This window comes from Meles meles, chromosome 11 (assembly GCF_922984935.1).
Source record: "Meles meles chromosome 11, mMelMel3.1 paternal haplotype, whole genome shotgun sequence".
Taxonomy (NCBI): Eukaryota; Metazoa; Chordata; class Mammalia; order Carnivora; family Mustelidae; genus Meles; species Meles meles.
In genome coordinates, this window is record NC_060076.1 from 94,320,695 (window position 1) to 94,344,604 (window position 23,910).

The following is a 23,910-nucleotide window of genomic DNA, read 5'->3' on the forward strand; positions in this document are numbered from 1 at the left end:
ACGAATGAATACTATTTCTTTAAGATAATGGGGTCAGTGAAACTTTACTGTCATTCTTTTAGTTGTGACCTAAGGGTGTATATAAGGTTGTCAATTACCCCTGCTCATATCTTTTTATCTGGAAGTCTGAAATTGTCTTTCAAAGATAATTCTGTAATCCAGACCTTTTATCAATGCTCTTTCCTAATTATTATTTTATGTAAACCACAGGCTTTTGAATTCTCTAAAGTTATGTTATTTTATGTTTTTTTTTCCTCTTTAAGTTCAGTTAGGTAAAGAATATAGGGATGTACCTGGAAACGTAACAAACGTATCCTCTGACTGCTTTTCCTGGTGTCAGTCCCACCACTTTGCTCCCTTTTTTACCAAACTTATTTTTCCAGATAAAGTTATAATTCATTTCCATTGATTCATTCAAGATTATGATGAAGATTCTATTTTTCCAAATAAAACAGAGCCCTTGGTTTAAATGAATTTTATTTTGTACTTCATTGCATATTCAATTCAGATGCACTCACTACTATTATGCTAGGCACATTGAAAATATAAAGGGAATATTGGTTGTGTTCAGTGAGCTTTCAGTCACAGAGAAATGAGGCATGCACACAAAATAATGAGAAAGTAGTATATAGTTAGTGACTACCAATTACCAAAATAAAAGAAGTGGCACGGTGAGTTAATAACTAGTATAGGGGTAATAATTGTGGCCTTAAGACATCATAGATGTTTTGATGAAAAAAGTCTCATCTTTGGGTCAACCTTGACAAATGGGGGGAAAATTGAAAAACAGATAGGAGCTCATTCAGCATAGGGAAAAACAGAAGCAAATGCTTAAAAACATGAGTGACTCTTTGTTCTGGGAATTGTATATGGAGACCAACTTGATTCTAATGTATGATTTATGTTGGAAACAGTATTAGAAATTTTTATGTACACAATTCAGACTTGTGTGTCTAAAGCACTGATAATTTTGAATGTAATCCTGATACAATGTGGGGGAATAAGACTTTTGAGTGGGTTTTGGTCAAGAGGAAGGTTATTTTAGGAACTTTAATCTGGCAGCGTTGTTCCATGATGAGTCATCACCATTAGCGTGTAGATGAATTCACCCTGCAAAATGATCAGTTAATCCTGGGTCTTTAGAAAATGTTGCTCCGCAGCTTTCTTGTGAAGATATAGTCAGTTTGCATGACTGTGATGTGTATAAGTTGGGAGGGGGGAGGTGGTATGCAGTAACACCACAAAATTCACTGTTTTCATGTCTTATATTTCAACAGATTTATCGATGAGATTCTCATTGCTATGTTGGTAAAAAGAAAATATTTTGCAGTATCTGTCATATTTGAAAGCTGAACTTTATAGCTATTTTTTGAGAGATGGGATGTACATTCAAGTATTTTTGGTTTTGTTTTTTGGTCTTTTTTGAATGAGCATACTGATTTTGGTCTGCTTGACTCCTTAAAATGTTTTATGGTAGACTTGGAATGTCAGTATTTAGAAAAAGGAAGATTTTGTACTATTTTACTAAAGCCTTTAACTGTGTGACTATAAAGCAAAAGAACTTTGATTACTCTACTAGATCTTTATGAGAGAGTAAGATTATGCTTTATTTGGAAAGTTCTGCCTAGATATGAGACAATACCTATTTCTCGGGCTAAGTAAAATATAATAGCTGCCTTAATAGAGGGAAAACAAAGTTCCTACTTCATAATGAGTAACGTATGAATCATGAAAGAAAAATGGGAGATCACTGGAAATACTTAGCTTTTCAAAGTTTTTGGAATGTCTTCCTTAAATGCTTCAGGGATCCAGTAAAGGCCAAGAAAGACAAACAGTTGAAAGTTTCTTGGACTTATCCTTTCACTTAATTAGTAATGGAAATAATGCTTCTTAAATTTGGTTATTTATATAAAAACATACCTTTTAAATGGCACTATGGTGTAAACTACAAGGATATTGTAATGCTGTTTAAATATTTTCATATTACTTTGTTTTGAACTTTGGATTCAATTTTACTTTTTACTTGTTCTGTATAAGATTTTTGAACATCCTTGTTTAAAACATGAAATTCCTTCATAGTGGGACACAAAGTTAATATTAAATATTTATGCTCCTTTAGACATTGTTGAGACAGACAATATGCATGTGTGTACTTTAGTTTATATGCTGCATTGGTAGTAGTTAAAAGTATGACCCTACAGGCAATCTTTTCAAGCAGATAAAACTGTTGGGATGCTTTCCCAGGACGATGGGGTTGCCTTCCAAGCGTATCTCTTCAATGCGGTCCCGAATATAACGGGTGTCATTAGCCTTGCAAAATGTATCATCTGTGATTGAAGTTATGTTGTTAAACTGGAAAATAGAAGGGAAAAATTGTTCAGAAGCTTGAAATCAACCTTCTGTATGCTATGTAATGGGATTTCACTGAGTATTCTATCTAAAAAATGATTTTGAAATTACTGTATATCCTGTGTATCCTTTCAATAATAAAACTGTCTCAGTGTGACCTGAGTCCCCCCCCAGCCCCTGCCTTTTTACATCTACAGTATTACTTTGGAAGAACACACAGCTTATTACTCAGAGTGATATCCATGTGGCAGAAAGTTCTAAGCATAAATCAGATTATACTACCTGGAGAAAGTGTCCTGTTCTAGAGTGTCACTCAGAATAGGTACTGTGTCCCTAAATAATCCTTTAAAGAAGTAAAAAGGACAAATGGGGATTCTTATGATGCTGAAAGACCAATTTTAGTTTAATTCCTTTTCTCTCTTGTATTACCTCGAGATGATACTGGACAATAAAGTCAGCTGGAAAGTCTCCAAATGTTTACTGCTGTTGGAGAAAGAGGGACAAAACAGGGATGCAGGGCGGCTCAGTGGCTTAAAGCCTCTGCCTTTGGCTCAGGTCATGGTCTCAAGGTCCTGGGATCGAGCTCCGCATTGGGCTCTCTGCTCAGCGGGGAGCCTGCTTCCCCCTCTCACTCTCTGCCTGCCTCTCTGCCTACTTGTGATCTCTGTCAATTTTTAAAAAAAGAATCTTTAGAAAGAGGGACAAACCAGAGGTCATAGTGTGCCCTGCCTTTGAATCCACGTGTCAGATTAACTAGGAGATGCTAAGTACACACCTGATGACAAACCCCACTCTAAAAGCAGACCGCGCATCCAGGTTGCTGATCTTTTCTCGCTCTCTGGACAGGTGGGGGTGCTCGCTTCGGCAGCACATATACTAAAAATCTGGACAGGTGGGGGCTTCCAGGCAGGTGATGCCTTGGACTAAATAGTCATACTTTTGATAGGCAAAATTTACATATGAATAATTCCATTTATACATATGAATAATTGAGTTTCCTAATGAGTTCCAAGACTGACCAAATGTAAGTTAAATTAAAGCTGGATATTGTGAATGGAGCAATCCTACCTGAAGATGAATTATACGTAGACTTTCTGGTAAGTTAAGAGGCACAGATTCCAGGGCATTGTGGTCCAAGTAGAGGAAGGAGAGGTGGTTCAGTTTCTGTAAGGAAAAGTTACTTGGCTTGAGCGTTATTGAGGTCAGTGCATTTCTTTCACAGGATTCCAGCTATGCACACACATGCATGGGCATGTATACATGTGTGTGCGGATATATGTGTGCATTTACATGTGTACATAGGTGTTGCTATAGACACCTATCAGTACTAGTAATTGCTGGTTTGGTAGTTATTTTGTTTTGAGGGTTTTTGGTTTTACAAGTAGTATATCTTGGTCCTTTATGAAAGGCGATTGTGCCCTACTGTATCTCCACATTTCTCTCCACTCATCTGACCACTGAATACCCAGCCATGCCTGGCCTCAATCCATGTCAGCTTCTGGAGCCTTTTGATTTGTCTTGTGAATAGCTAATAAGGTCAGTCCCTACGCAGGACTGAATTTGGATCCTGGTGCTGACATAACCTCTCTTGAACCTTTAGAACTTCTCATTTCGGTTCCACCAATTTTTAGCAAAATGAATACAGGCACATCTTGGAGATACTGTGAGTTCAGCCCCAGGCCACCACAATAAAATGAATATTGCAATAAAGTGAGTCCAGTGAATTTCTTGGTTTCCCAGTGAATATAGAAGTTACATTTACACTATACTGCAGTAAAGTGTGCAACAGTGTTAAGTCTAAAAAACAATGTACATACCCTAATTAAAAAATACTCTATTGCTAAAAGCTAACAACATCTGAGCTTTCAGTGAGTTATAATCCTAATGACAGATCAGCAAATGTAATAATAATGGAAAAGTTTCAGTTATTGCAAGAATTAGCAAAACGTGGCAGAGACACAGTGAGCAAACGCTGTTGGAAAAGGTGCCGATAGACTCGCTCCAAGCAGGGTTGGCGCAGACCTTCAGTTTGTAGAAATGCGGTGCCTGCGAGGCACAGGGACGAGCTCTGTGCCTGTACTCCTAAGCAGTGTGCTTGTTAGTAAAATGTTTCCCAGAGCAATTTATTAACTACTTAGCGAGGTATGACTTTTACCCATAAGGGTCTGTGTTGAATTACTCTTCATAGTCAGCAGCCCGTTGCTGTGTATCATTTTATCACAGGACTTCAAGACGTAAGGCAAGTCTAAAATTCAGAATATTCAAACACTCCTTTTGTGAGGTGTGGGTCGGCTCCTGTAGATCTTTACTATGCCAATTAGTCAACAGCTTATCAGCTGGAATTATATAGCTTCAAATTATAAGGATTTTTTGTTTGTTTTGAAAGTGAGTCCTGTTTTGAAAAGTCCTCTAATAATCTCTTAACTTCTGAGGAACTCTGATGTGCCTTTAGAATAATGTCTCTTATAGTTGAAAAACAACTCCTTAAGTGTAAACAAAAAGAAAAGAAAAATGAAATAGTTTTACATTTTCTGACAGGTTGCTCATTTGTGGACAAATCGTACCTTTGTGTGATTATCAAAAACTTTATGATGCTATTTGATAGTGTTTCTATTAAATGTTATCATAAGAAGCCCCAGACTTCCCTTTTGATTGAGGTTTGCTGCCAATAGTAGCACGATCATCTCTGTGTGGGGGGCTCTTTTGAGGACTGGGAACGAGTTACCACCTGTGCAGGACTGGGCAAGGCAGTAATTTCTCCATAAGCTGTGCATTTGGTCACAACCTGGCTACCTAAGTCAGAGCAGATCCCTCTTTCCTGTACCTATATCTTGAGTTATTAAATAAATGTATTTAATGTTCAGTACATATAGAATTTTGTATGGAATTGAAAAGAAAACTGGAATTCTAAAGAAAGTCTACCTACAGAATTTTATGGGTTAATACTTTTAAGTATTACTACTTTTAAAAAGTATACTTAAAAATATTAATAATTTTAAGCTGAATTTTACTGAATTTTACTTTTGGAACAATAATTTTCTGGTATATGTAAATTACTAGTATTGTAAGGAAAAGAAACACAGGAAAACTCCCATTTTGAGGTTCATCCTGGTCCATCCTGGGTACAAATAAATATTTATTTTATTTTATTTTTATAAATATTTATATTATTATAAGTAAGTATTTGCTGTGTGAACAAGTGGAAAACCTGGGATATGATATAGTCACATGAAGCAAGGTAAAGTTACATACTTTAAGGGAGGTGCAGGTATAAGCTAGACTGAATGAGCCCAATAACAGGACTATTTATTATGGAAATAATGTCTTCATTTATAAATTAAAATAGTTTTAAAATATAAAACAAAATATTAGAACAGAATTTCTCTTTTACCATGTTACTGTTGGTTGTATAAAACTGATGTCGTATTCGGTCATAGTATAATATACTTACTTTGAATGTATTTGCTTTGATTCCTCTACTCTTGATTTTGTTATACTTTGCATTAAATAAAGTAAGCTTGGGAGGAAGAACTGGAAGCTTCAGTAGTTGATTTTCAGCTAGTGTAAGTTCTTCCAACAGAGAAAGTTTTGAAAAAGTACCGTCTTCTATATCTTCAATCAGATTTCCCGTAAAATCAAGTCTTCTTAAGTTAGCTTGAAAGAAAAATATACAGAAAATATAATACAGAAAATAAAAAATTAAAGTCTCATTCATGTGGATTGAAAAAAAGCATTGGTTTAACGAGTCATTCAAACACATTTTAGTTTCAGTATCTAACAGCCCAAATTTTGTTGAATGCGTGGTGAGCATCTACCCTGTGACTGACACTGATGGTCTTTCTCACTTGAGTCCTGGAATTTCAGGGTTGCGAGGGAACTTGAAGTTCACAGTTTCTGTCTTTCTGTCCTTCTGTGCTTGAATTCTCAGGATGCCGAGGCAGTTTGGAACAAATTCTGTTTGCAAATCATGGGAAGTAAAGATTGCATTTGATTGAATAGAGTTATGTAGGTACACTTTGGATTTTTCGCCAGCATATTGCATTGTGATTGTAGAAAATGTTATCTTTATCTGTCTCTGTCTTACTGCTTAACAACAACAAACAGGAATGTTCCCTAATTTGTTAAAGTGATGTAGATGGAGAGAGACATTCAATTTGTTTGTTTCACTTTTATATGTCTGAGATGATGAAGAAAAGGAGTTGCTTTTTATTCATCATTTGAGGTAGTCCCTGCAAACACTGAGTTAGTGAAGATGGACCATTGTTCTTGGGGAAGATACAGGGTTAGGTTCCTGTGAGCCTCTGGTCACACATTTACATCAGCCAATTAGTACAAAGTTCTACGAGTGTTTCTGTTTCAAAGCACTGTGGTTAGTTTATATCGTGGGTACACTAACATCGAACTCACGACCATAAGCCCTGCGGCTTGCACTGGAATGAAGATCGCCTCACAGCAGGAGGCCCTGGAGCACTGCGCTTGGGGAGCACAGAGTGTGGAAGGTGTGGTGCTGAGACGGAGCAGGGCTCTGTAGTGTGAGAGCTGACACAGAATGGCAGAGGTCACCTTGTTCGACCTAGGCTAGGGAATCCCAGTGTGTTCCCCTGGTGCATTTGTCTGCAAGTGACCGTGAGGGCTGCACACAGTGACTTTGGGTCACAAATAAATTTCACCCAGTAGGTGAGTTTGAAAGTGTGGATCTACTATACTTCGACCAGTTGGGAGCTACCAGGTGCAGCGTGATACTCTCATGGTGAAGCTCATAAATGTGTAGTGGGGCCCATGTGCGTTTTCTGGTGTGATTTTCTTCGGAAGCACTTGACAACATAGTCTAGAGAACTCATGAGGGCTTGTGATCCAGACCTGAGACATGGCGATGCAGAAGCCGGGGAGTGTGGTGTGCTCACGGCAGGGCCCTCGTGGCCCACATCCCAGAAAAGGGGGAACGTGCTAGCTCTACGCGAGAATCATGTGAGGAGTTTGGTGGTGTGTCATGATGACACGTAGACCTCTGCCCAGACCTAAATCGAAATCTCTGGTGCCAGTATTTTTAGTAGACAGCCAGGTTTAAGAACCTTGAGTTAAAGTAACCTTGACTTAAAGCAGAGAGTCACCTTTCTAGTGAAGGCAGCATTGTGAAGAAAGCATCGAGGTTAGAGAAGCACCTCGATTACGCTGGTGCTCTGAGTGGCTGAGGCAAACAGCTCTCAAAGTCCTAAGGCTGAGAAGGTGTCGGTGCCTTCTCATATGTTAGATGGGCTGTCAACATGAAGTCCAATAAAGAAAGGTGACACGGGACATTGAATAGAAAAGAGGCTCACCCACAAACAAGTGGGTTTTGGTGAAGGGTGTGGATACGTAAATATTCCAGCGGAGACTACGCTAGATGTGAGAGGCCACAAGTGCCTAGAAACTTGTGTGTATTTGAGGTTAATACTGACATGAGTTAATATAAATTATTTTATTTAAAAATAACTTACGTATATCTGCAAAATCTTTCGCAGTCAGCTTTTTAATTTTGTTGAATCGTGCGTAAAGGTAGGCTGATTCCTTTGGCAAGGGTGGTACAGCATCAATATCAACTTCTTCACAGTATACAGAACCACTTAAGCAAACACACAACAGGCACGTGGGCATTTCTAAGTTGGGAAACAAAATCGTAAAAATATAAACCATAATTTAGAAATATTTGGCCTCAGGGCACCTGGGTGGCTCAGTTGTTTGAAAGTCTGACTCTCAGTGTCAGCTCAGGTCTTTATCTCAGGGTTGTGAGTTTGAGTACCCTGTTGGGCTCCATGCTGGGCTTGGAGTCTACTTAAAACACTTAAAAGTATTTAGCCTCTAGTGGTAAAATTATTGCTATCATGAGAGTTATCACTAATTTGAAAAGTTGTTTTTTTTTTAAGATTTTATTTATTTATTTGATAGAGAGACTGTGAGAGAGGGAACACAAGCAGGGGGAGTGGGAGAAGGAGAAGCAGGCTTCCTGCTGAGCAGGGAGCCTGATGCGGGGCTCCATCCCAGGACCCCAGGATCATGATCATGACCCTGAAGGCAGACACTTAACGACTGAGCCACCCAGGTACCCCTGAAAAGATATTTTGCAGAATTATAGGTGATAGTGGGAAAGATATGGTCATGTTAGCTAGTGGCCTGTATTGTACCTGATAACTCACCAGGATCTTATTTTCAGTTCTGTAATCTAAAATCTCCTTTATTCTCTATCCATTTTAGCAGTGATCATTTAATTGCTGAATTGATTTACATTTCCTGATTTGAATACCAAAAAGGATTCATAAAGCAGAGCTCAAGGTAAATGCAAGCTTGCTTTATCACTTGGTTTGACACAGACACATTTCAGATAGGTGACCATAGCTAAGGAGCTCAGAAACCAGCAGTTAAGTAAGCAAGCAATTGACCTCCACGTTAGAGCCGCCCGGGAAATGGCAAGGACGCCATGATGTGCTACATCGTGTGTTGCCTACTTGTCGTGCCTCCTCCATCTCCTTCAGCCTGGAGTATACCTTAGTCTTCGCTGTACATACCTTTTGAAAGTTTTGAAAACTTTTGAATTTAAAAAACATTTTATTTTTCAGGGCATTTATTTTTAAGAATGTCTTTTAATTAGGGATTGTCTGAGATTCCTCATTTTTGACAGAAATACCATGGAAATGACTTTGGGCCCTCAAGGCCGTGTATCAGGAAGCACCTGGTATCTATTTGTCCCGTTCCTGATGATGCTGTCTGTGGTCACTTGACTCACTTGGCGTCTGCCGTTAAAAAGTATCTGCTGAAGAAGTACTTTGAGATTCTTAACATCTGGTTCGTCAATAACCTGACACTCATTATTTTTATCACCTATTGATAGTTCTTACCAGAATAATTTGTTACTAGGATAGTTGCAACTTATAATTTTCCAATTCCATCATTTCTTCTACATTTGTTAGTTGATATCTGGTGTAAGGTAGAACGTTCTCTTCTTATTTAGTTATATCAGTTCACTATGAGCTTATGAATTCCTTATCCCATGCATCAGAAGTTACCATTATATTTATTTTGATAATTACATTGTCACAGATTAGCCAGTGTGAACTCTTTTTTTTTTTTTTTTTTTTAAATATTTGAGGTGTGGGGCACGAGAAGGGTGGGGGGCAGAGGCAGAAGGACAAGCAGGCTCCCTGCCGAGCAAAGAGCTCAATGTGGGCTAGATCCCATGACCTGAGATCATGACCTGAGTGGAAGGCAGATGCTTAACAGACTGAACCACCCAGGTGCCCTGAGTATGAACTCTTTTATGCTCTTTTTCATTCTGTCACCGCTTTTTTTGTGCTTAAGTGATACTTAATAATTGACACATATTTAACTTGTATAATTTATATGTTTTTGACATATGTATATACCCATGGAGCCATTGCTGCAGTTGAAATAATCGACATAATCATTACCCCCAGAGTATTCTTACTCTCTTTGTAGTCCCTCCCTCTTCGCAACCACTGACCTGCTTTCTGTCCATTCACGGCAGCTTGCTTTTCTCAGAGCTTTCTATCAAAAGAACCATGTAGTATATACACTTTGATCCAACTTCCTCCACTGTGCACAATTATTTTGAGATTCATCTTCTATTACATGTTTCAGCAGTGTGTTCCTTTTTATTACTGAGTAGTATTTCATTTTATTAATGTACACAGTTTATACAGTCCTTCCTTGTCGGCATTTGGGTCTTTAGTTTTTAGCTGTTTCACAGAAAGCTGCCGTGAGCCTTATGTAGAAATATGTGTGGATGTGATGCTTGCATTTCTTTAGGGTAAATACCTAAGAGCAGAATGGCGGGGCCACCTCGTATGTGTATACCTTTTGAGGAAAGCAGGAAAGCCCCAAACTGTGTTCCGTACAGCTTGTGCCATTCTGTAGTCCCTTCAGCAGTGCACGAGTGTTCCAGCTACTCCGCATCCTCGTCATTTGGTTTGATCAGACTTTCTGATTTTAGTCATTCTGGGAAGGTGTATTGCGGTATCCTGTGTTCTAATTTATATTTTCCTAATGACTGATGTGCTGAACAATTTTTTTTAATAAATTTATTTGCCATCCACATATTGTAGTGGTAAAGTGTTCATATCTTTTGCCTATTTAAAAAAAATTTTTTTTTGCATTATTGTTACTGAATTACGAGACTATTGTAGATATAAGTTGTTTGTCAGATTTATGTTTTGCAAATCTTTTCCTCTGTGTGGCTTGTCTTTTTATTTTCTTATCGTTATCTTCTGAACAGGAAACATTTTGTCTTCCAAGTTTTTATTTAAATTCTAGCTAGTTAATACATAGCATAATATTGGTTTCAGGAGTAGAATTCAGTGATTCATCACTTACATACAACACCCAGCACTCATGGCAAGTGCCCTCCTTAATCTCTGTGGCCCTCTAGCCCCTCCCCCACCCACCTCCCTCCATCAACCCTCAGTTTGTTCTCTGTTGTTAAGAATCTTTTATGGTTTTCTTCCCTCTCTCTCCTTTATTCCCCCCTTCCCATATGTTCATCTGTTCCCTAAATTCCACGTATGAGTGAAATCATATGGTATTTGTTTTTCTTTGACTTAGTTTGCTTAGCATAATACACTCCAGCTCAATCCATGTCATTCCAAGTGGCAAGATTTCATTCTTTTTGAAGGATGAGTAATATTCCATCATATATGTACACCGCAACTTCTTTTTCTATTCATCGTCATGGACATTTGGGCTTTTTGCATAGTTTGGCTGCTGTTGATGATGCTGCTATAACCATTGGGGTGCATGAGCCCCTTTGAATCTGTATTTTTGTATCTTTTGGGTAAATACCCGATGGTGCATTTGCTGGATCGGAGGGTAGTTCTATTTTTAACTTTGTGAGGAACCTACGTGCCATTTTCTAGAGTGGCAGCACCAGTTTGCATTCCCACCAACAGTTTAAGAGGGTTCGGTTCCCCTTTCTCCATATCCTCACCTACACCCATTTTTTCCTGTGTTGTTAATTTTAGCTATTCTGCCAGGTGTGATGTGATTTATCATTGTGGTTTTGTTGTTGTTGCTTTTTAAAAAATTTATTTATTTGACAGAGAGAGGGAGAAGCAGGGTCCCCATTGAGCAGGGACCCAGACATGGGGCTCGACCACAGGACCCATAACCTGAGCTGAAGGCAGACCCTCAGCTGACTGAGCCACCCAGATGCACCCTCGTTGTGGTTTTGGTTTGTATTGCCCTGATGGTGAGTGACGTTGAGCACTTTTTCGTGTGTCTGTTGGCCATCTGATGTCTTCTTTGGAAAAGTGTCTATTCGTGTCTTCTCCCCATTTCTTAACTAGATTGTTTTCTGGGTGTTGAGTTGGTAAGTTCTTTCAAGATTTTGGATGCTAACCCTTTATCAGATATGTCACTTGCAAATATCTTCTCCTGTTCTCTAGGCTGCCTTTTAGTTTTGTTGATTGTTTCCTTCTCTGTGTAGAAGCTTTTTATCTTGATGAAGTCCCAATAGTTCAGTTTTGCTTTTGTTGCCTTTGCTTTTGGCAACATGTCCAAGAAGTTGCTGAGGCCAAGGTCGAAGAGGTTGCTGCCTCTGTTCTCTAGGATTTTGATGGATTCCTGTCTCACATTTTCATCTTACATCCATTTTTTTAAAAGATTTTATTTATTTATTTTTAGGGAGAGTGGGTGTGTGTGCATGGGGGGAGGGGCAGAAGTGCTCCACGTCTTTGAAAAATACCGGTGGAATTTTGATTGGAATGGCATTAAAAGTATAGATTGCTCTAGGCAGTATAGACATTTTAACAATGTTTATTCTTCCAATCCAAGAGCATGGAATAGTCTTCCATCTTTTTGTGTCTTCTTCAATTTCTTTCATGAGTGTTCTGTAGTTCCTTGAGTACAGGTCCTTTACTTCTTTGGTTAGGTTTATGCCCAGGTATCTTATGGTTCTTGGTGCTATAGTAAATGGAATCGATTCCCTAATTTGATTTGGGGTCCATTTTGAGTTATTTTTATGTGTGGTCTCAGGAAGAGTCAAAGCTCATTTTTTTTTAAGATTTTATTTATTTATTTGACAGATCATGAGTAGGCAGAGAGGCAGGCAGAGAGAGAGAGGGAAGCAGACTCCCTGCTGAGCAGAGAGCCCCATGCAGGGCTTGATCCCAGGACCCTGAGATCATGACCTGAGCTGAAAGCAGGGCTTAACCCACTGAGCCACCCAGGCGCCCCCAAAACTCATTTTTTAAAACTAGACTATCCAGTATTTTGCACCATTTTTTGAAAAAATTACCCTTTCCTCATTATGTTGCATTGGCACCACTGTAAAAAACTAGTTGACCCAATTGTGTAAGTGTATTCCTGGACTCTATTCTGTTTCGTTGATCAAGTTTTTTATTTTTATGCTAATACCATAATGTCTTGCTTCCTGTAGGGTTTTAGGTAGTGTAAATTCTCCAACTGTATTCTTCAACATCGTTACTACTATTCTAAGCTCTTTGCATTTCCACATAAATTTAAGTCAGCTTCTTAATTTCAAAAAGGCTAAAAATTTAACTGGTATTGAGTTAAATCTATAAATTGTGAAAAAATGACATCTTAATGATACTGAGTTTTCTGATTCTTGAACATAGTATATCCATATATTTAGGTCTTTAATTTCTCTCACTATAGTTGTCTAGAGTTCAGTGTGCAGGTCTTAATATATCTTTTATAAATTTATACTACATTTTTAAAATTTTTGATTAAAAATATCTCCATTACTCTTTAAGAACTTTTTTATTTTCTGGTTTGGTAAGATGTCCCAGACCACTCTTGCCATTTCTCTGCCCCAAGCCTGAAATCAGTTATTCCTTTAAGTATTGGCTCCTTTTAGTAGAAAGCAGTATTTAGAAACCAAGATTTGAATGTGGATATGCTCATTGCTACCAGCATCTCATTGCTTCTATGCTCTTTCTGCAGAGAGAGTTGGGAAATATATGTATGTCTATTTGTCTCTCCATGTTTAATACACATATATACACACACACATATAGGTGTTTTAGACATTTACATACATTCTTACACACATATAGACATAGTTGTATGTATATACCATCTAAATATGTGTGTGTGTATATACACAAAAACACATCATATATATACACACATATACACTCTCACAGAGACAAACATGTCTATACAGGCAAACTTCAGAGAAATTACATGTTTGGTTCCACTGCAATAAAGCAAATATTGCAATAAAGCAAGTTAAATGAACTTTTTGGTTTCCCAGTACACATGAAGGTTATGTTTATAGTGTGTATAACCTGTGAAGTGTGCAGTCAGTGTGTCTAAAACATTGTTCATACTTAAATTAGAAACACTCTCTTGTTGAAAACTACTAACCATCATCTGAGCTTTCAGGGAGCCATGATCTTTTTGCTTGTGGAGCCATGATCTTCTTGCCTGACTTTGATCTGCTGACCCATCAGTGTAATACCGGCTGTGGCTATTTCTGAAAATAAGACAACCCTGAAGTTTGCCGCATAGATTGACTCTTCTTTCGTAAATGATTTCTCTGTAGCCTGTGAAGCCATTTGGTAGCATTTTACCCACAGTAGAACTTTTTTTTTTTTTTGAAGATTTTATTTTTTTATTTGAAAAATAGTGTGGGAGGGGCAGAGGGAGAAGCAGACTCCCCTCTAAGCAGGGAGACGGATGCGGGTCTCGATCCCAGGACTCTGGGATCATGACCTGAGCTGAAAGCAGACGCTTAACCAACCGACTGAGCCACCCAGGCGCCCCAGTAAGAACTTCTTTCAAAATTGGAGTCCATCCTCTTCAACCCTGCTGCTGCGTTACAGCTACGTTCGTGTGATATTCTAAATCCTCATTTCCGCAGTCTGCACTGCATCTTCACCGGGTGTAGATTCCATCTCAAGAAACCACTTTCTTTGCTCATCCGTAAGAAGCAAGTCCTCGTCTGTTCAAGTCTGATCACGGGATTCTAGCAGTTCAGTCCCATCTTCAGGCCACACTTCTGATCCTGCTTCTCCTGCTGTTTCCCCCACATCTGCAGTGACTTCCTCCACCGCAGTCTTGAACCCCTCAAAGCCACCCATGAGGGCTGGTATCAACTTCTTCCAAATTCCTGTTGATGTTGATAGTTTGACCTCTTCCCATGAGTCATGAATATTAATGGTGAATCCTTTGCTGGATGTTTTCGAGTCATTCTGTCCAGATCCATCTGAGAAATCGGTATCTACAGCAGTTAGAGTCTTACTAAAGGTATTTCTTAAAAAATGAGACTTGCGGGGCGCCTGGGTGGCTCAGTGGGTTAAAGCCTCTGCCTTCAGCTCAGGTCATGATCCCAGGGTGCTGGGATCGAGTCCCACATCCAGCTCTCTGCTCAGCAGGAAGCCTGCTTCCTCCTCTCTCTCTGCCTGCCTCTCTGCCTGCTTGAGATCTCTCTCTGTCAAATAAATAAAATCTTAAAAAAAAAAAAAAGTTTCAAAAAAAATGAGACTTGCAAGTCAGCATTACCCCTTGATTCATGGGCTGCAGGATGGATGCTGTGTTAGCAGGCAAGAAAGCAGCATTAATCTTTTTTTTAAAAAGATTTTATTTATTTGACAGAGATCACAAGTAGGCAGAGAGGCAGGCAGAGAGAGAGGGGGAAACAGGCTCCCCAGCGAGCAGAGAGCCTGATGCAGGGCTCGATCCCAGCACCCTAGGACCATGACCTGAGCCGAAGGCAGAGGCTGAACCCATTGAGCCACCCAGGCGCCCCTAAAGCAACATTAATCTTGTCCCTGTCCATCAGAACCTTGGGTGACCCGGTGCAATGCCATGTAGCAGTAATATTTTGCAAGGAATCTTTTTTTTCCTGAGCAGTAAGTCTCAAGAGTGGGCTTAAAATATTCCATCAACCATATGGTAAGTAGCTGTGCTGTCCGCCAGGCTCTGTTGTTCGGTTGGAAGAGCACCGGCGGAGGAGCTTAGCATGGTTGCTAAGGGTTTCTTTTCAGAATGGGCACTGAGCACTGGCTTCCACTTCAAGTCACCAGCTGCGTCAGCCTCTCTTGAGAAAGTCAGCCTGTCCTTGGAACCCCTGAAGCCAGGCGTTGACGTCTTTCTCACTATGAAAGTCCTAGATGGCATCTTCCAATGGAAGACTGTTGCGTCCGTATTGAAAACCTGTTGCTTCGTGTGAGCACCTTCGTGAATTGTCTCAGCCGGATGCTCGGGATCCCTTGCTCCGGCTTCTCCACGGGCACTCGCCGCTTCACTTGCGCTTGTACGTTACAGAGACGCTTCTTGCCTCCGCCGGTGACTCCCGGCAGCTCCCAGCTGACTTCCGCAGCTTCCTCAGCTCCTCAGCCTGCACAGAACTGAAGAGCCGGGGCCTTGCTCCGGGGGAGGCTTTGGGCGAAGGGAATGTCGTGGCTGGTTTGAGCTTCCCTCCAGACCGGTCAGACTCACTGCGTGTCAGCAGGGAGGCTGTTTCATTCTCTTACGCGTTCACTGGAGTAGCACTGGCGATGTCCTTCGAGAACGTTTCCTTTGCATTCGTAACGGGGCTTACTTTTTGGCACAAGAGGCCCAGCTTTTGGCCTGTCTTGGGTGTCAAGTGAGATATGTGCGACTCTTCCTTTCACGTGAACACTTAGAGGCCGTGGTAGGGTTATCAACTGTGCTAGTGTCCATACGGTCGCGTCTCGGAATAGGGAGGCCCGAGGAAGAGGAGAGGGATGGGGGGAGGGCCCGTCCGTGGAGCGGTCAGAGCACACACGTCGGTTGAGTTCCCCGTCTTACGTGGCACAGCTGCGGTGGCCCCAGATTGCAGCGGTGACACGGAAGATCACCGGTCACAGATCACCGTAACAAATGTGCTAATAACTAACACGTTTGAAATACTGTGACAGTTCCCAAAAGGTGACACAGAGACATGACGTGAGCAAACGCTGTTGGAAAAACGGCGCCAGCAGACTGGGTCCAGGCAGGATTGCTGCAGACCTCGCGTTTGTAAGCAATGCCGTGTCTGCGGGGTCCGGAAAACAGGGCAGACCCGTACTTATGTCTGTACTTCTGTTCCAAACCGTGACCTGGCGCCAGTGTCTTTTGTGCCAGTGCAGCTCCCCAGCGCTCACTCTGGCCTCCCCCCTCACCACATGTGTTCTGAGAAACCGGCTCTCTTTATCCAGTGTAGTATTTCATTCAGTGCTGGGCCACACACTAAATAGTTTCGTTACTGCTGACCTGTAACACGGTGGAAAACAAACCTTCTCACTGGGATTTCAGTGTTCCTCATTCTGTTTTGTCTTTAGCCTAAAAGTATGTAGTAAAAATACTGTGTTTCAGGGTTACTTGGATTAAATTTGTTTCCCTTTAGTTCATTATGTTATTCATTTGAAATGAAAGTAAGTTTCTAATTGTAGGCCAACTTTGTTTTTTTTTTATCTTATTCATGCTGCTTTAATTTATAAATGTATTTGTTTGTTTACCTGAGTGAAATATAACCTTGTTCTAAAATCAAATCTACACAGAAAGTGTATACTCAGAGAAGTCCCACAGCGCCCTGTCCCCCGCTTTCCAGTGACCATCTCTCCCTCCTTCCCACCCCTGGTCCCTTCTGTGACTGGCCGGTAACTAGTCTCCATTTTAAAATTACCTTCCCTTGAGTTTCTTTTCACACAAGTAAGCTGATGCATGTATATTTTCTTACATCTCTTCCTTTCTTGGATGAAAGGCTGTAGACTGTAGATGCTCTTCTGCACTTTTTTTCCCATATAATATATTCTGGAAATCACTTCTTGTTAGTTCGTAAAGATCTTCCTCATTCCTTTTTACAGCTGCATAGTATTCCCTTGTGTGGATTTATCATCCTTCATTTCACCTCCCTTTAGGGTATGGACAATTAGATCCTTTCCAGAATTTTGCATTTGCAAGCAGTGCTTCAGTGATGCTGCATACATATTTTCCTTTTTTTGTTTTTTTTTTTTAAAGATTTTATTTATTTATTTGACAGAGATCAGAAACAGGCAGAGAGAGAGGAGGAAGCAGGCTCCTCGCTGAGCAGAGAACCCGACATGGGGCTCGATCCCAGGATCCTGGGATCATGACCTGAGCTGAAGGCAGAGGCTTTAACCCATTGAGCCACCCAGGCGGCCCTATTTTCTTCCTTTTGGAGGTGTATCTTTAAGTTAATTCCTAGAAGTTGATTGCTACATCACAAAGTAAATGCTTGTTTGTTTTTGTTAGATCCTGCTTAACCCCTGTCCAAAAACATTATACTAACTTGTATTCCTCCCAGCAGTATATAAAGATCTCTGATACCACTGTGGCCTTGTCAGTGGAATATTTTGGTGTAACAGGTTTAATTTTTTGTCCATCAGGTAGGTTCAAAATTTGTATCTTAGTGTAATTTAAACTTATATTTCTGTATGTGTAAGATTGAACATCTTTCTGTATGTTTAAGGGTCATTTTTGTATCACTTCTTAAATTGTCATATCTTTTGATGGTGTTTCCAATGGGTTTTTAGTCAGTTTCTTTTTCCTGGATTTTTATGAGTTATAAATTAGAGACATTAACTTTATTTCTCTCAGTTTTTGTTGTGTTTGACTTCATTTATGATGCTTTTTCCCATGAGAAAATTTGATTTCATCAACTCAAATTTATTGATCTTTTCTATTATTTTCTCTGAATTTTGAGACATCCCACTCCCAGATAATCGTTTTGTATTTGCATGGTTTCACTTTTTACTTTTAGACCCTAATGTATATAATGAGGGATTTGTTTATCTGTGTAAAATGTGGATCTAGTTTTACCCCTTTTCAGTGGAGTACTCAGTTGTTCAATACCATTTAAAATTTTTTTTAAGTTTTTATTTATTTATTTTAAGATTTTATTCATTTGACAGAGAGAGTACAAGCAGGGCTAGCAGCAGAGGGAGAGGGAGAAGCAGACTCCTCACTAAGCAGGGAACCCCATGAGGGGCTTGATTTTTAGGACCCTGGGAATATGAACGGAGCTAAAGGGAGACTCTTAACTGACTAAGCCACCCAGGCACCCCTGAAGTTTTTATTTAAATTCCAGTTTGTTAACGTACAGTGTAGTATTAGTTTCAGGATCCAGCATTCTTTTTCAAAAATACCATCTTTAAGGTGTCTGGTGGGCTCAGTTGGTGGAGGATTGGACTCTTGATCTCGGAGCTGTGGATTTGAGCACCACGTTGGGTGTAGAGACTTCTTAAAATCTTTAAAAATACCATCTTCGCTTCAGTGATTTACAGTGCCTTCTTTATTATATACTGAGTTTCAACAGGTGTTTCTCTTTCTGAACTTTTCTGTTTGTGCGCCAGTATCACGCGTGTTTTAGCATAGAGACTGTAAAGTATGTTCTCTTGCGTGGCACGTCTGGTTCCAGTGCATCCCTGTCAGTTCTCAGTGACTCCCTGGCTTTGTGCAGGTTTGACTTCTCCACACGAACTTGAGAATCAACCGTACCAACTTTGTAAAGAAGCTTGTTGTTATCAACTTAGGCAGAGCTGACATCTTTATATTGAGTCATCCAAGAGCAAGGGATGTCTTTCCAATTTGTGTGTGCCTTTTTTTTATGTTGTTATGCGAAATACTGTTCTTTCATAGAGCAAAAATAAACCGAATAGACAGGAACTATTAAGGCGAACTTTGTTATTTATACATTTTCTATTGTTTTCATAGAAATGTGTATTATAAATATTTATGTATCTAGGCATCTCTATGTCTTCTGTAAGTTTCTTGAAGTTAAGAATTCATTTTATTTCCCTTATCCTCAGGCTGTACATAGTATTTGCAGATCATTGATTTTATCTTTTTAATTTTTTTATTTTAAAAAGATTTTATTTATTTATTTATTTATTATTAGAGAGATAGAGAGCACAGTAGGCAGAGCAACAGGCAGAGGGAGAAGCAGGCTTTCCGCTGAGCAGAGAGCCCAATGTGGGGCTCTATCCCAGGACCCTGGGATCATGACCTGAGCCGAAGGCAGGCTTAATCGACTGAACCACCCAGGCGCCCCCACATCATTGATTTTAAATCACTGTTTGTGGAATTGACTTTTTATAGACAGAAGCACACACCTTGTACTTGATTGTTCTTGAATGCTCCTGTCCATGTTTCTCACTCGTAATGTGGGGTCACAGTAGATGTGTACCCGCAATGCACCAGTTGACTTTCTCAGTGGAGATAAGGAATAAAGTTCTGTAATCTATCTATTAAAGCGCCTTTTGAGATAATTAGATGAGAGGGTATGCACACTTACCATCATTTTCCTTCTTGGGGGGTGGTGGTATTGTAGGCTCATCTCTTTGTAATTGAAGACTTTTCTCTTTGGGTATTACCATAGTTTCTTTTTCCTATTGGAAAAATAAAGAATTGTTATCAGGTATGAAAAAGTCTAATTTTTACTTACAACTTAGGTCACGGGGCGCCTGGGTGCCTCAGTGGATTGAGCATCCAACTCTTGGTTTCAGCTCAGGTTCTGATCTCAGGGTCCTCTGCACCCAGCAGGGAGTCTGCTTGGGATTCTCTCTTCCTCTCCCTCTCCCCCAACCCCCGCCAAATAAATAAATAAATCTTTAAAAAAAAAAAAACAAAAAACCTTAGGATTACAGACAGCACTTGTCTTTTCATGGTCAGAGTTAGTTGCATTTCCTTTGTGCTGCAGTAGGATTTTACATATAATTCCATTTCATCATTCATTAACATGTAAGGTAAATATTTGTGTAGCTTGTTTTCACTCCAGACTGTCAACTCCTTGAATAAAAGAACCAGGTCTGTTTTATTTTTTTATCTACAAAAGCCAAAACTCAGTGCCTCCTAAATGTTGAATATGTTGAAATTCCAAATGGGAGCTGGAGGGAACTCTGTGACTCAGAATGAAAGTTTCTCTGAAGTGCAACCTGAAATGAGATCATCTTTATCCACGGAAGACCTTCTAATTATTTTTTGTGGCCTTGTCTTAATTGAGTTCATGATGCCAGATTCTACCATGTTCAGCAGGATTGACGCAGTGGTCACATCGCCTGTGCAGGGCACTGAGCAAGCTTCTGGCCTCTTCTCCAAGTGACCCATCATTACCTACATGCCTGCACTGCCCTTCCCTGCCCACCCCACTGGGACCCCCAGTCTAGACTGTTAGCCCTGGGGTCTATATCAGTCTTTCCTGTCCTGGGGGGGAGCATTTTCTGCCATTAGATCTAATGTAGATTGTGTGGGGCCCCAGTTTCTACCCTCTGAAAACCGTTCCCCTTTCATCTGCATCTTGACTCCTTTACCCTCCCATGAGGGTTCTGCGTGAGCAGCCCCTCCGCTCTGAGTTTGTGTAATAAGTGCTGTTAATTCTTCTCCACTCTGCAAATACCTTAGTCCCTACATTTATATGAAGAGCAGAAACTTCTAAAGCAACGTGAAGAGAAAAGCAAGGAGCTTAACAATTTTTTAGGGACCACAGAAATTTGAAATTGTTTCTTTAACTGAGAGATTCCAATCATCCATGTAGGCCAAAAGCTTATTGTTATGCTAGGCCTTCTTTCAGATTCTGAAGCTCTGCTAGTGATACCTATCATTTTCCTCTTAATATTAGGCAAAAATAATGCTAACATATTAACCAACTCCGTTGAGAGAAATTATAGTGTTAACATTTGGTCCTGTATACAAAAGAAAGAAAGAAAGAAGGAAGAAAAGAAAGAAAGAAAAGCAATCAATGTTATATATTTGGCTGCGTTTCTCATTTTCCGTTCTGTGCGCACACACAGTTTAGGCAGGAGCAGATACTTATGTGCTGCGTTAACTTTTTCCTTACCCAGCGTTCACTTCTGTGTGCCAAGAAAACCACAAGTAATTACTCAGCCCATGCAAGTGGAGTATGAAAGATGTGATATGAAGTCATCCCTGCAGAGTATTAGCTAAAGGACAGTTACAGTTACTTGGTACAAATTGATAGACTCTAAGTGGTTGAAACTGATTAAGAATTAAGCCCCACATTGAGGAGTTTTTCATTTTTTGGCACCATGTATAGTTGGCATATGTAAATTATTGTGAAATGCTATAGACAACAAAATAAGCAGTATTTATTTCCATGAACCATTTCTTCCTAAAATAATAAACCTTAAATTGGTAATCAAAGATCATTTCTCCTAATACACATTTCTCCTATTTTATTTTGAGACAATGTAATACACAAGCATAGGGCATTTTATAACATTACTTATAAATCTTCAACCAGTAAGAGATCATCTTAAAGTTGAGTTTTCCTTAAATTTTTTGTTGGTTGCTATAGATACTGTATTAATTTGGAAGACATGCATACTTTAAAAATATAATCTTGGGGACAGCTATTTTGAATTACTTTCAGTCATTTAAATTGCTTTTTCTTTCCCCTTATCAGACACATTAAAAAAACAAAAACATGCATTAAAATGTGTGACTATTTTAAGAAGTTAAATTTAGAGTAGAAATAAAAGTACCTTAATATTTTTTCCATCCAGATATTTATCCTCAAAATCTTGACTAAACAAGGTTTCTTCAAAGCTATCTGTTCCATAATCATAGGTCATGCGAGAGTCGTGCTGAGTTGGTGGTGCTGGCTTTATCAGAGGCACAAGCAGGAGCAGGAGAAATGTAGACTGCAGAGTCTTCATTTCAGCAAAATTAAGGTGACTGGAAGTTAACAAGCTAGTGGCCTGCTGACTGTGGGACAATGCTCTCTTTTTCCCTGGAAGTAAAAACGCAGACCATGGAAGCAATATTTAAAAGCTTAGAGGACTTTTGGCAGGGTGTACTCAGTAGGGGCCAGAGAAGAAGTATTTAACCCTTAGTGATCTTTAATTAGATGCTAAAAGTTTTCAAGTATCAGTGACATTCTTAAAAATAGTTTCAGAAAGTGGTTTTTATTTATTTTTCTGTCAAAACCCAAGCAATGATGATAATTTCAAGTTTGTTAATAATTAGGTGCCTTAAACAAAGGTACTTGAATATAACTGAAATCTTAGGATACCTGTAGTATAAATAGTTAAAATGAAGACTCATGATCCTGTCTCATGTGAGTTAAAAATATCGTATTTCAACTTTGCTATTTTATAAGAACTCTTGATTTGTAATGGTATGAATAGAAATAAGTTCCAGGAGTTTTAAAAGTTAAACTTTAAATTTAACATGAAGAGTAGTCATTAAATTTACTTTTAGGTGATAAAGCATATAGGAAAAGCCATAATTTTAATTTTCTTAGTTTTGTCATTTTCATTGATACCATTATTTTTAGTTAATAGCATTGCTTTTTAAATTGGAACTATGAAAAACACAGTATTGCAGACTAGAAAAAATACAGAATTGAATCAGGGATTTGGGGGAAGAAGAGGGGGAAGATTCTCTTTACCAGTGATGCACATTTTAGACTTTTTCTTAAGTAACTTCAGACAGAATCACTCAGAGTTGCTGGTGCTGCACTGTAGATGCCAGCTTGTTAAAAATCAGTAGCTAAAAAGCCTGGTTTTTGTGACTTCTGCAGCAAGGTTCTTGCCTGTGGGGATGTTAAAGTTATGCAGTGACATCTCTAAGTGCTTGTTACCGTTGTTCAAGGTAGCTGAGACTTAAAAAATTAGAGATGGCCTTTGCATTTATCAAGACTGTTCGATGAATCACATCTTAACAAATGATATTTAAAATAAAATGTGAAAGAAGAGCCTACCGTTAGAACTTTTTCGAAGCTTTTTGTGGCTTTCCTCAATAGAAGTTCATGCCTGTGTATTAGCCCCAAGTGGTAGGTGAAGGAGGAAGGCTGTGGAGCAGTTTCAAAGTGCTGCATGGAGTTTCAGGGCCCAGCAGCTTTAAACGCAGTTTGCTTGTGGTAGAGATATTTGCCAACATTCTTTCTCTGGGGTGAAGTGTAGTGTGTTGTACTGGAGAGCCGTGCTTGGTCTGCTTCTGCTGAGGACCGTAAGCTCGTATTATTTTTGCCTTGTGTAATGAGCACTAAGGTTTCATGAATATTATTTGTGAAGGTGACATAGCTTTAAAGTCATGCTTTTTATTTTAATGCTTTCCCAGGAGATAAAACATAAATTATCTTGCAGTTTAATCAGTTGGGGTCCCCTCCTTTATTTTAATTACATATAATAAAAATCCAAGTCTGAGAAATCAGCTTGTTAAAAATACGTTTGATTTGTAATTCAGAGTTTGATAGTAAAAGATACTTTCATTTGCTAAGTTAAGAAAACTATAAAAAAAATTTGTAAATTTGATTTTTATTTATTTATTTTTTTTTAAAGATTTTATTTATTTATTTGACACAGAGAGATCACAAGTAGGCAGAGAGGCAGGCAGAGAGAGAGAGGAGGAAGCAGGGTCCTTGCGGAGCAGAGAACCCGATGCGGGGCTCGATCCCAGGACCCTGAGATCATGACCTGAGCCGAAGGCAGCGGCCCAATCCACTGAGCCACCCAGGCGCCCCTGTAAATTTGATTTTTAAAAGTTTAAATGGTTATTTTAGATAACTATATGGTCATCGTAAAGATTCACTTTCGTTTTTTCACTCTTTAGTGCTATCAGCAC

General features: G+C 39.4%; 2 protein-coding genes across 3 annotated transcripts in view; one reads left to right on the plus strand and one right to left on the minus strand.

Moving 5' to 3' along the window:
* Positions 1-23,910, plus strand: part of LOC123952776 (centromere protein P) — a 240,106-nt gene that overhangs the window by 70,268 nt on the left and 145,928 nt on the right. The window lies entirely within an intron of this gene.
* On the minus strand, positions 467-23,226 carry OGN (osteoglycin). Its single transcript, XM_046022253.1, is given in 8 exon segments — positions 467-2,352; positions 3,418-3,513; positions 5,801-6,003; positions 7,827-7,985; positions 19,622-19,715; positions 21,828-21,995; positions 23,048-23,121; positions 23,124-23,226. Coding segments are annotated over 8 exon segments (1,068 nt in total). The 3' UTR covers positions 467-2,181.